This window comes from Oxyura jamaicensis, chromosome 20 (assembly GCF_011077185.1).
Source record: "Oxyura jamaicensis isolate SHBP4307 breed ruddy duck chromosome 20, BPBGC_Ojam_1.0, whole genome shotgun sequence".
In the NCBI taxonomy this organism is placed as follows: domain Eukaryota; kingdom Metazoa; phylum Chordata; class Aves; order Anseriformes; family Anatidae; genus Oxyura; species Oxyura jamaicensis.
In genome coordinates, this window is record NC_048912.1 from 10,688,693 (window position 1) to 10,702,575 (window position 13,883).

Genomic DNA, 13,883 nt, shown 5'->3' on the forward strand with positions numbered 1-13,883 from the left:
TGCCTGGCAATGTGGCAGTAACGATTCTCTCGCCTCTGTAAACAGTTGCATTTCTTTGCAAAGCATCGCTTTGCTCAGCGCGCGCAGATGCAAACTGACAGGTGCCAGTAGCGCTGCTGACTGGTGCGGCTCTGCGTCCTTGCTGGTGTACCCGGAAAGATTTGACACTTCAGGGCAGCCGTGGCAGCAAGGTGGGATCCTAAGCTGAGTTTCACAGACACTGGAAAAGGATTAAGGTTTCCGTCAGAATGCTGACGGGTAGAAAAAGCAGAAAATAATCAGCTGTACTGTTGTCACGCTGGTCTGTATAATTCTTAAATATAAAATCTAGAGGGAGGTGTGACATTTATGAAAGGATGCAGGAATAGGATACCGAAGTGAGGATTCATTCTGTGTCCCAACGTGTGGGAATGCAGCAGTCTGATAGCCACTGCTTTCACTTAGAAGAAAGGATCTGAAGACCTTTTCTAAGAAGCTTTTGTACCCCTCGTTTTGCAACAGTTCGTCTAAATGCATTTAGGTCTTTGAAAATACCATTTGTGTCTTTTTTGCAGAAATATCAAAGAAGATATTCATGCCGGAATTGCTTTTCATAGCATGTGAGCATGAGCAGGGCTTGTCTTTCCTCTCCATCTCCTACACCATAACACACGCTCCAAAATAGCATCACCATGTGCTGTGCTGAAATGCAGCTGTGCACGGCAGGAGGCAGGGCACTCCTCACCATAATGCAGCTGGAGGTACCCATTTCTTACCCTGCTCATGTAAAACAGCAGCTTTGCAGCCATGCCAGTGACTTCTGTTGGTCACTGCAGTTTTGCTGCCTGGGTGAGAAAGTGTTGAACTACAAGTTTATCATTTAGATTTTATTGGTAATGAATGGAGGAAAAGACCCTTGTTGTTACACGTGACAACGTTTGCATGTATGTTTCCCTTCCTTTTTTGTTAATCAAGGACACAGCATCCAACAATTGAATTTTCTGCCATGAATTACATTACAATATTCAAGGACCTGACTTAAGGAAGCACAAGCTTTAAACTTATGCAGGGATGTGTAATTCTGGCCCCTTTTGTTAGATGTATTTAGATAGCATTGGTAATTACAGTGCCACACTTGTGCTATGGGGCGTTGCCTCGTTCACTTCGCTGGATGGCCCCCAGTCAGGCAGACCTATCCTTCCAGCATCAGACGCCCATCTGGAACAGATTTATGTAGTGCCAGCAAGTGATGTTTTGTTAGAATAGAACTTATTTTAGGACCCACCTGGGTTTTCAGCTGCTTGAAATGCCGCAGCATCCTCTGCAGGTGCAGTTTGGGGTGGGGGAGGCTAGCAGAGGGCTTGTGCCAATGGGTGGAGGTGGCGTGGGCTGCGATGTGTGTTAGAGGGGTTTTGGGGGGTTGCTACAGGTGAGCCCGGGCTTATGACTCAGCACTCACTCTGTTGCAGTGCTCCCCAAGTGGCAAGTAGCAGTATTGTGCAACCACATTAATTCCTCGCCAACCAGCGCAAGTTGCTGCCAGTTGGAAATGCAGTTTCCTGTGTCCTGTGTGTGATTTTTTCCACCTGCACGCCTGCAATATGCCTCTGTATAGCTCTGCTTTCTGCAAAGGGCACAATAACAAACCAGAATGACCGGTACTCTCCATTCTTAATCGTTCTGCTCCAGCAGTGGCTCCAGGCCCAGCCCTTCCAAGCCATCGCCTGTTGCTGGCTCTGCTGCATCCCTGGGGTATGTCAGAGCTGTGGCCAAAGGTGCGGTCTCAGCCCTTGCAGCACACTCCCAGGTGCATGGCTCTGAGCTCCTTTGTGTGCCTCTGGGCAAGCTACAGCCAGATCCGTGCCTTGCAGGTTGGCAAAACCTCCTCTGCCCAATGCAAACGTCCAGTTCTTACTAGAGACCAAGCTAAGGCATTTTGGTCCAGTGGCTTGGCAATGTTTGGGATGTATGATCAGCCTTGAATCTGCTGTCGTCAGGGCTGGGAAGAAAGGTTCAGGACCTAGCGGGACATTGTGACTCAACTAGGTACTTACCGCTCCCTACCCGTCGTGATCTGTGTGTAACGGCCGAGGCACTGGAGGTATTCAGAGGGATTTGGCTGCCTGCTCATCCTGTTCTGTATTGGATAAACAGGGATTTCTCATCACTGCTGCTGGAACAGGCTTTGTTTAAGAATGTAAAATACTGCCAGTGTTATGAAAAGTTGCCTCTTTAGTATAATTAATATGCATCTTTTAAGTTGAAAATTTATACAGTATTTCCTTTAAACTGTTAGAGCCCTTCTGGTGTTCGCAGCGTAATGGTAGTCAGTGCTAGCATTTCTTTACTCTTTGAAGGCTGCTGTGTCAATGGCTGTCTGCTCTTCTGCTGGAAAATGTACCATTCTGTGCTTGTTTCTGTTTAGCCCGATTGCTAATAAAAGCATTGGTAGATCAAATATGAGTAAACCTTCACATCCTTTTGCGTATTTGATCAAGTTTTATACTTAAGAGAGAACAGTATTTAAATAACAGGCAGGCTTCATAAATCTGTATGAATCTGTAGTTCATTAGTCGTTTTTTGGTGACACTTAAATATGTGTAGTTCATCTTATGCTAGCTATTCTCGCAACTTAGGTAAAATCAGTAGTTCTAGTAAGGGTTCACTATAGTTGGACAGACTTGCTGCATCTCACTGAATTATTCTAATTTCACATGTGCTAGTCTTATAAATGCCTCATCGCTTTCCACAGACTCTTCACTTAAAAAGAGCAATGCTTGGAGGAAAAGAACTGAAGATAAAGGCAACAGAATGATGCATCGTACCTAATTTAGTGATTGTACCTATTTAGTGATACATCTCATTTTTTGAAAGGTGGAATAAGTTAAAGACAGTGTTTCCTTAATCAGCTGGTGTTCTGCACGCTAGAGACATGACACTAACAGCCCTGCTGGGAAAGGAGGAGGAATTGCACGAGTGTGGGCTGACAAAAGTTTGAAACTTAGAATAGGATGCATCTTTGGTTAGAGAGCCAAATAATGATTATTTGAGATGTGTGAAGCAAATAAAAGAAGCTTAGCCACGTTTTCTGTTAAATTTAATTAACGTATTTAGGTCTCCTAAGATTATTTCCAAAAATCTCACAATCTACTTGAAAGTTTCAGCCAATGCGATGTATGGGTTAAGGGCTTTTGAATAATTTTGTACTGCATTGATTCTAAGAATTGCAGTTGAAGTAATGAGCATTAATGGGATCAAAGTATTACTATTTCAAGGAGGAGCCTAATGCAGTGATAAAATCAGCATGAGCAATTGTAATTTGGAGCTTACTTCTCTTAGGTTTGTGGCATTTTGTGTTTTTAATATGATCAACTCTGCCTTTATTGGAAGGGGCACGTACGTTCAGAATTTCCAGTTCCTTGGGAATCTGATGTTTGTGCACTGATTTTCAGCAAGTTAATTTTTAGTAGGAAAATCATACAACTGCTCTTTTAAGAGGTCATTGTAGTGGAAAGACTTGCTTGGTTTGAGCTATGGAACCATTGCAATGATAGGTGACAAACAAGGGTGTCCAGCTGATTATTGAAAGCTCCTCGGTGGCGGAATGCCAGTCTGAACAGGTGATGGCATGCGTCCTCCGTTCATCACTTCAGAAAATATGCCTGGGTAATAAACTATATTGAAGGTAATGAGTGACTGTCCCTGCAGACACAGGTAATATATCGTAGCAGATGCAGATTCATGCATGTGCGTAGCAGTAAATTGTCTGTTTACCAGCTGCAACCCACCAGGCCACGTGCGATGTTGTAGCACCTGTGAAACAGGAATGTGGAGTAAAAATCTGCACAGGGGTTTTCTGATATTTTCTTCTCCCTGGAAATAAAATGATTGCATCCGTCTTTTCACCTAACAGGTTTTATAAATCATTTATAAATCAAATTAAAGAAATTAAGAAAAAATATTTTTAAATAAGTGAGCTACATCTGAATACAAGACTGAATTTTGCCTAATTATACTTTAATTCAGAATTAAGATTGTAAAAATCAGAGCACAAGCCTTTAAATAGATTCTTGGATCTGTTTTGAAACTCAACTGGAAAAATGGCATCATCGCCATAGTGAGTGATCCAACTTTATGAGCTCAGCTCAGCTTACATCTATGAACAAATACCCGCTTTAAAAGAAGCTTAATTTGTTGCATGCACCCTGCTCTAGAAGGTATTGATTACATCAAATGAGCTTTGGATCAAGAGAGCAACTTCTGCATATGTTATAATGCAATTTTTGCAGAAAACCGGGTGACCGGGGGCTTTGTCTTGTTTCTTGCTTTCAGAGTGCCTCCAAACACAGCTTTTTGCCTAGCCAGAGACAATGCGGGAGTCAAATGACCCTTGCTAATTCTGCCCACGTCTTGCAGCCACACTCATTTTCTACTATCTTGTTACCATATTGGTCTTATGTTTGCTCCCTGCTGGGAACAACTAATAACTACTGAAAGCATTTCACAGTTGGTACAATAACAGCCTTTTTGCTTTTTCTGTCAGTGCAGTTGGTTGGCTTCGAGAGCTTTTATTGATGATGTTTGCAACAGTTTTGTTTGTGGTACCAGCTGTTGTTTCAGACTTCAATTTCATCTTCGTTTTTGCAGGGAATACGATCTTTCATGTTATCACCGTGCCACTGCAAGCCATCATTTTCTCCCTGTAAGCAAACCCTGACTGATTTCAGTGAGGGCCTGCCTGGGCCCGGGCACCGACGCAGTGAGGTGGCTGAGGGCCGAGGCCTGCTTCCCTCACCATGCCGGGTGATAAGTGAGGCCGAAAGGAAGCCTGTGCTGCTTACATACATCAATATTTAAATAGCCCTTTATCTAAATTAAGGGCCAGCCTCATGCCAAATATCTCTTTCTGACTTCTGACCCCAAATTTATTCAATATATAAATCCTTTCATACCTGCTTTGTAGGCTGAGAGCTCTGTCAAAGACACACGGAATATCTGTAATGTGCCTGGGCTGTTGGTGAACTTAGTCTTGGCCTGATAGGCAACCTTTCAGAAGGAGGGATTTGTGCCATCAGTCCAGAGCAGCTGTCACAATCTTGCTGTCACTGAAAACGTATGCAAAGCAAATCACCATTTCCATGTTTAATTCAGTGCGGGATTAAAATGCACATGGATAGAAGTGATTGAGTGTTTACACTAGCAGGACAACCCTTCTGAGAGTTGACCGAGCCTGTCCTTTCTGCGTTATAGCTGTTCTGAAAATTGCTTACCTCTACTGGAATCCTTCTGGCCCCAAAAACATTTGTACATGTTTGTACAAATTGGGTGCTGCTGCCGCATGCAGTACTTTATCCCACATTTATTATAAATACTTCATGAAAATAATCTCTTTACTAAATTACCTTAGTGTCTCGTTTTCCAAGCTGTAAATGAAGCCCTTCATACCATGGTGCTGTGGATTAAAGATTTCATAGTTCTAAATTTAATCCTGTTTTCTTGGTTGGTTTCCACGAGGTGTGGAAAAAATAGAGGAGGAGGAGGTTTGCCTGGTGATCCGTTTACTTTTGATGCAAATTATAAAATCGTGTAGGTGTGGGACTCACTATGCAGCTAAATCTCATGTTTTTGCAGACATTTCTAAAGACTTGATTCAAGTCAGTTGTGTTTGTAGAAGCCATGTCAAGTGACTATGGAACTCAATTAAAAAAAAAAAAAAAAAAAACACTTTGGTTTTCCCCTGACTGCTTTTTTTCATCTATTTCATCCTTGCTGGTGCTTCTAATGTTTCTCACAAGCAGGAGTCCAGCACTCCAGTGCAGTTGTGTGTTTGGACTGTCACCCTTGCCTGTTTTTATCTGCAGCTGTTGCATTTTGCAGTATGTGATTTACCAATGCATTTTGCATCTTTTCAAAGTGTTTGCATGCATAATTTCCCCTGGTTTGCAATATCTTCTCATCTGGCCTTCCCATGCTCACCAGACTGAGAGCAAAGGTCTAAGGGCAGTAAGGTATTTTTTTAAATATTTTTATAGCTGTTTTTACTCTGAACTTCATGGTTTCCCTCATGCAGTGGTGCAGATAATGCGTATGGGAGTTTAGGTTTGTAGAATGCCACTTCACACATTTGTCTTACTCTGTGCCAAATGGTAGAAACTGTCAGATATTTTTCCCCTTTATTAAGTTCTCTCACTGCTTATGACTAATTTTCTGATTTTTTTTTTGTTTTATTTTTTTCCTTTGATCTTGAAAGCACTGTTAATGGGCTAGTTTTAAATGGTTCCCAATAAATGTATCTTGCTAAATTCAGGATTCCTCTTAATTTGTAGATATAATTAGTATCTCGCTGCCTATTTAGATTTTTTTTTTTTTTTAACTTGGAAAAGCAGCTACTCATCGTGCATCCCAAAATCTCTAATTTTGCTCTTTTCTTCTGGTATTTGCAATTTATGCATAATTTTGCAGTTAATATTTGTTCAGTTGCTATTTAAGTTACACATCAGACTTGTCTATTTGAAGAGTATATACGAGCATAAAATTAGAGTAGTTATGTTGTTCCTTCCCTACCATTCGAATGTGCATCTGAAATGGAGATTAGTGATTAAATTAGACCAGGGAAAATTACTTCCCAAGAAGTACAAGAAAAAAAGGTAATTTGGGATGGGGCGGAGGGGGAATAAAACCGTGATGCCTCTTCCAGGGAGATGCTTCACGCTGACTCCAGTCTTCAGCCAGCACTGTTTTTGCCAGGGAAGGCTGCGTGCCAGGCCTTGGTGCTGCACTCCGCTGCTGCATCCACACCTCTCCCCAGGGGCCTGCGCTTTGTTTCAGTATCCTTTTGGTACCCACCCAGCAACCCGTGTGCGTGAGGCTTCGAGCTGTGCAGAAATAAGTAGGTATCTCATTATATGTAGGTCTTAGTATTTCCTGGTTATTGAAAGAGATGTAGCTGCTATTCACCATGAAAAGAGAGCGTGCCACTATTTTCTGAGCTGTTCTCTTACCTGGAGAGAGTTGATGTGTGTGGTATTTGTGAGTGGAATGAACAAAGAAACATGATGTGTTTGGCAGTCAGTTCTAAAAGGATATGAAAGCACATTTGAAACAGATATACCTCTAAAAGCTAGCCAGCTGCTATCAGTCTTTTGGTTATTCGGTTGTACGCAGAAATCTGCACTAAGTTGAGGATGTAGAGAAAATATTTCTTACGTGATTTTGTTGCTAAAGATGCCTGTAAGTAATGTTCAGGTCTAATAAAACTCCGAATAGATCAGTTCAGGGGGAAAAAAACAAATGGCAGTGGTACCAAAATTACATGAAGGACATATTCTTCCATTTCGCCTGGAACGTTGTGTGGCCTCACAGCTCTTACAGCTGTGAAATCAAACTGTTAATGATGCTCTGAGGAATAGAAGGTGACAAAAATTACATAGTAATAGATATTCTGAAAATAGTCATCAGACTCATGGTTGTTTTTTGTCTTTTTTTTCCTCTTGAACATGAGGCATGCTCTGGCAAAAATAGGTTGTGTCAAAATAGGCCAGGGAAGGACACCGATTAATCCATCCAAATGAAATCATTTACTGCCAGCCTTGATCCAACTTTGGCACCTGGATCATGTAGTTGTGCTGGCTTTCTGTGTCCTTTTTTCCCCCCTTGTAGATAATTTTATTGATTACATGATATTAAAAAAAATCAAAACTCACTGCATAAATTATTTCACAGAGAGGGGTTTGGATGGCACTTCTTGTAATATTTTTTTTTTCAGCAATGCTTCTACTGCTTAGCACAGCAAAAGTGGAAGTGGCCACTTCCCTCCCTTCATTCTTGCTTCAAGGGCTCTTTTGGGTGAGGATAGGCACAGTAAGAGTAATGAAATTGATTCCACAAGGGCACACTTTTCTAGCTGCTTCCATACAAAAACTGAGCTGAGACTGACAGGTTTATGAGTGGTTTACACAAGCACTAAAAGCAGCCTAAGTTTTTCTTTAACATAATTACCAAATTTGGGATAGCTGGGTCTTTTCAGGGAGTTACTTGTGAAATAAGATGTTTATGCAACACAGGCAATTCTTGTTTCTCATTCTTCGACTTCTTTGATTTCAAAAGTTGCTGATGCTCACTTAATTATGAATGTCTCCAGAGCCAGATGGTGCTGATGATTAAAACTTGGCATACAGTGCTTTTTACAGAAAATCTTGTGAAGATTAGTGTTTTAATTAGGTAAGTATTCTCCTGACTTCTCAGAGAGGCAAACTGTAAGGGTCCAAACCTGCTCCTGTTTTGGAATTGCTGTCAACTCTTAAGGCTTTTAATAGCAGAAGATCAAGCCCTTAAGTGATTTGTCTTAAGACAAGTAACGTAGGGGGAGAGTTTGATTGGATCTTAGGTGTTCTTGATTCACGGGCACCTGGCTGATAGCTCAAAACGCATTGCTTGACATTTCAGAGTTTGTTTTTAAAGGTCATCAACTTTATATGTAACTTTAAAAAGAAGTGTATAGTAAGGCAATTCTACACCTGTTATTGAGCCATCTTGCTAATGTTTTGCCAATAGTGTGTTTGTTTTAACAATCTCTCTGCTGGTAGACACCCCCAAAAATAAAATGGCAGAAGCTGTGGACAGAAAGTGAAATCAGTACTGTCAGATGCATAATAAATTGAGAAACAATTCAGATACAGTGGTAAGGAAAGCTGGAAGTGGAGGGGCCAAATGCTCGGAGGGAGAGCTGGCTGTGCTTTTGGGCAGCCCTTGATCTGTCGGCAGGGTGACACTGGCTGGGACCCATCCGTCAGGAGGTTCGCACATACTAGGGCAGGGGCAAGGGGCAAGTGTGCAGACTCTGTGTGTGCGTGGTGGGGAAGGGAGCCTGAAGCATCGTGTTCAGCCCCCACACTCTCACTCACACACAGAGTAAATGTGGCTCTTTCAGTCGATGAGTTATTGCTCCATGTGGACATCTAGTTAGGATGCATCAATGCGTGGGGCTTGGGCTCTTGAGAACAGCCACGACACTATTTAAGTTTCCCCTTCTATTGCTCTCTACCATCTCGCTTATTAAAAATTCCTTGGTTACCTTTCTAAGGTTGATGACTATATCATGTGATTAATGACTTTCATCTGACACACCGATGGGATTCAGCCGTGGTGAAATACGTCTTTCCCCTCCCGTTGTTGCATTCGGCTGCTTTCCCCAGTGGAACTACAAGCGGCTGCATCGCTCAAGGCTCTGGTTGTATTTCTGCCTGCATCTGGTTATTCTGCCTTCTGATACACGTCTGTAGTGCTGAGATGAAGGGGTGAAAATTGTTGTTTAGAAAAAGGTGATTAAAGTGCATCTAAGACATTCTGGGAATAACACGGGAATTTATTCTTATCCATGCTAATTACTGATTGCCAGTTTAATGTGACTCGACTCTGGTTGTACCAAGTGCTGCTGTATTGCATTTGCTCTGAGAAGCACCAGGTCACTAAATTTGTTTTTGGGGATGCCCAGCATTAAGCAGATAAGAATTTGCATTAGATTTAAACACACAACAAAAAATTAGGCATGTGCCTTAATTACTTCAAACGACTATGCCAACGCTTCAAGGGAAAGTGTGACTGCAGAGCGTATGCCTAGATGTGCCAGCTTTAACCTAAATATGAGACCTTAGTGCCTTAATTTGGCAGAAGGCTGCTGTGCAGGAGGATGCGGTTTGCCTGATGGCAGTGTCTGAGTGCTGCTCGATCTGGCTGAAAACTGATTCTCCTTTTTCTCTTCCCCACTGCCCCCTCCCTCACTCCCTGCCTTTTAAGTGGATTAATTTTCAGCCTAAGCAGCTCCCTGGCTCAGCTCTCCGTGCAGCAGATGAACACCGCAGCTCGCACAAGCAGTTGGTGGAGAGGAGAGGTCAGACCACCTCCCCTTGCATCAGTGAGACAGACGTGCGAGGATCAAATGGCCGTGAGACTGCGGCTCTACAAGTTTTCAGTTAACTATAAAGAAGTTTTAATGGTAGTATTTGCACATACAAATCTGCAGAGTTCCTGCGCAAGCATGTGGCATCAAAGCTCTGCCTCTGATGCTTACGCTGACTTTTCACGTGCCAGACCATGCTACAGCAGTAGTCTTGCAGCACTGAAAGTACTTATGTGTGAGGATTGTTTATTTACCATGCTAAAGCAAGGAGTTTGGGTTAAGATGAGAAAAACTGTGTTTGGGTTCTGTCCAAGTGCTGTAGCTGTGCAGCATGGTTACTGGGAGCAGCCAGTGGTGCGAAACTTGAAGCAAAGCACTGCGCTAACCAAAAAGTTCTCAGCCTGGATTTGCTGTTACAATTATGTGCACTTCTTTTTATTGCAACGAGACTTATTTAAAATTTAAATAGAGTTGACATCATGTTCTTCTGACCTAATTCTCAGGCTTTTGTATTATTACTAAAATGATCTGGGATATTATAATGCAGTACGCTGCGGAATGACACTCTTAGGAAAGATTGATACAGCACTGGTGTTTGAATAGGAAATGGAGCGTGGCAAATTCTGAGATAATGCTGTGATCTTCAAATGTGAAGGCTTGTATGCATAGCTCCTGGGTGGAAAGCCACAGCTGTAGCTTGAAACTAACCCTGGTGAAAAGTGACCCTGTGAAAAACCGTTACACTTGCTGTTGCTTGTTGTTGCATGAATATGACATCTGTGGTGTTTTTTTTGGTTTTTGTCTTGGTACCTGCTTGTTTATGTTAGGAGATGCCCACGGTTTGCATTAACACAAGTTGACTTCATCCTAACTGGTAGGAAATTGTCGTTGGTCCTTGTGGAATATTCCCAACTTTCAGCACCAAATTCAGTTTCCTGCATTCTTCCTCCTGGACAGCTCGCTCCCATGGCGACCCATGTCAAATGAAGCACGTACAGCTCCTCACTTTCTCATAACTTTATCCTTGGGATGACACCAGTGGCATTTTTCTCATGATCTTTAAAAACATGGGAGAAAAGTGTTTTCTTGTTTGTTTTGTTTGTTTGTTTGAAGTGTGAAATGTCAGTTGGAAAGTTGGAAAGCCCTGCCCTTAAACTTGCTGGGTTAGTGTTTACAGAAATTATAAGCTTCATTTTTCCAGCAATAGTGAAAACAATCACAAATACATTCTTTTGCTTTGAGCTGTCCCCAGAAGTTTTGATGCCTCGCATTGAAAAAAGAAGCTCCAGGGTCGATGTGTGTCTCGTGTGGCCACTAACACCCAAGCCACCCTTACCCGAAATGCTTGGATCCAGCCATAAGAAAGCAAAGGTGCATCTCCAGTACAGAATTAGTTTGTGCTTAACCCAGGGTCCGTTCCTACACACTCCAGCCTCCCCCCAAAAGCCTAACGTAGGCTGTGATCCTTTAACAACAGCTGTCGAGTTTTCACCCAGCCAGAGCTGGCAGGCCACAGGCCTTGCTCTAGAAGGCAGGGACCAGGCTGATAGTATTTCATTGCCGTGCCCTAATTACCCAAAGCAGTACTCGGTTGTCTATTTTTTCTGTTACGCACTTCAGAACACCTATAATGGCACTGTAATCCGGTGTTTGTCCCTGTTTGCTTTTTGCCTATGGTATTTGGATAGCGGTGCCAGAAGGAGCGTGCCTGGCACACGTCTGCTGCAAGCAGGCGTCAGCCTCGTGCAGTTGTGCTGGCTGATCTGGGAAACCTGTAATTTGGGGAAAATGCATTGAAAAACTTTCTGTAGCTTAGTGGACAGAAAAAGCGGAAAAGCCAAGCAGACAAGAAATTATTTCAGTCTGCTGAAAGGTTTTGCTGCCAATGATTTCAGTATGGTCCGTGTTAGCAGTAAGTAAATCCATTTGAAAATTATTTTACACGCAGACTTTTGTCGTATTATTATTACAAACAGCAGCTCAAAGCTGGGGTGTACAAATCCCGCACGCATTCATGGATCAGCCAAGTGAAAACATGGCATTTCCCCCAGGAAATCTATCCCAGCATGCAGACTGGTGAAGCTGTTGAGGACGCAGCTGCACACGTAGGGCCGCGAGCAGACGACCCTGACCTTCCCTCCGTGCTGTGCTTGAGCTGCGGTGCTTCCGAAGGCACCTCCACAACTGTGAGGCATCAAGTAATTCATCTGAAACATTAGACTTCCCCCAGTTAGATCTACCTTGAAGATCCGCTGCTGTCTTGGCATACCTAAATGTTTGCTGGATTTTTCTGCTAGCTTGGCTTGTTTAATGTCTTTAACAACTCGCAGCTGCTTCTGCCCAGTTCTTTTCCATTAGACCTAAAGCCTCGCTGCCTGCAGCACACAGGCAGAACTCCTGTTTCATTCTCATACACGTGCTGGCGTTTCATCACCAGGCCCGGATTTGGTGAAACCTTTATCATCAGATTTTAAATGTCACTGCTTCACTTTTTTGCTGCCCGGTTTTGTTGTAAGCACGGGGCTGGCTTGTTGGGAGCGCGGGCAGCGTGGTCCCGTGCTGCTGTTGGGGTGGTGTCTTTGTGTTTGTTTAATTATTGCTTAAAACAGATTGGATTGAGGGCTATGGTTGCAGGACTGTAATCCTTGCACAGCTGTGTTAAGTGGCATCTTAGGAGATGAATTTATGTCATAAATTAGAAAAGTAAACAGTCTTAAGTGCTTTTAAGCCAACCGTGCTGCAGTCGAGGACCAATCCTGTTTTCTGCAGAGAGCAGGAGGATGACTGGAATATTGTGTGATTTTATTGGTATTAATTATAAAAATGATCATCCAGTATTTTTAAATTTTAGGACTTCCACTCCTGAATGTAGATGAAAATATTTTAGTCAGGCATCAAATTTCTGGTTTTATGCAGAAGATGGTTGATCAAAGTGTGTTTAAATTGCTTTAATTTTAATTCTCTGAGATTGAGGCAAGCAGTGCGGTCTCATGCTACCTGCCTAATTTATCAGTGCCTTACAGAAAACCAGTAGCCAGCCTTCCCTCTAACCGAGGGGATTTTGGGCCATTTCAAGTGGGCAGTGAGCCTACAAAAAATCCGTTTGCCTGCACTTGGTGTTGCAGAAGTTGCTGGTGGGTCGGATCTGGCTGTGCTAACACAGAAGTCACAGCCAGTGCTGTCAGCGTCCGGGAACTTTCCTGTTTCCACGGGGTTATTTCCTGTCTCTGAGGCAGGATTTTGTTTATGAAATCTGCTTCTGATGTACCATTTCTAGCAGCCAGGAGAACTATTTCCCTCCACCCCACCTATTTTTGTCCATGCACAGCTGTACGTGGTACCCTGCGAGCCTGCCTTTACTCTGGTTCAGCATTGGAGGGGAATAACTCAGTACAGCAGAGGATTTGGCACCGTTTGAATGCCATGTTGCTGTGTTGGCAGCACGTACACATGATTCCCCCTTGTTGTTTGCTATTAATGGCCAACTTCAGCTGTGGTGCCGTGAGCGTTCGGGCTCGCTGAGTGGCAAACTGCTCCAAGGCCTCGCTGCATCCTGGGCTGCGTGCGCGGTTACCGTGCGTGCCACAGATGGAAGCTGAACATCTCATTACTTTATGAGATTTGTGAGCAGAGATTTGGAGCCTGCTCAGCCTCTGCTTGAGAAGTGCTTTCTGGTGTGATTTAAAGGCTGCTCTTGCTCTCTTCCCCAGGTCCTTTCACAGATGTTGTCACTACAAACCTGAAACTCGGCAATCCTACAGACAGAAATGTGTGCTTCAAAGTCAAGACCACAGCACCACGCAGATACTGTGTAAGGCCTAACAGTGGAATTATTGATGCAGGAACATCAATTAATGTTTCTGGTAAGTCATTCAAGTGGTTTTTTTTGGTAATTGAAAATAGCTTCATCAAGTGAGTTATTTCTTGGAATGCTTTGCAATTTGAAAGTATTTTGTGGAATGCTTGTAAAAGGAAGAGGTGGTGATTTCATAGGGAAGCAGCCATT

General features: G+C 43.0%; 1 protein-coding gene across 1 annotated transcript in view; it reads left to right on the forward strand.

Annotated features, from left to right (window-relative positions):
- VAPB (VAMP associated protein B and C) overlaps positions 1 to 13,883 on the forward strand; it is a 30,664-nt gene that overhangs the window by 1,924 nt on the left and 14,857 nt on the right. Inside the window, exon 2 of the mRNA XM_035344140.1 lies at positions 13,588 to 13,740. Within this exon, the coding sequence (XP_035200031.1) occupies positions 13,588 to 13,740 (153 nt within the window). The remainder of the gene's footprint in view (positions 1 to 13,587; positions 13,741 to 13,883) is intronic.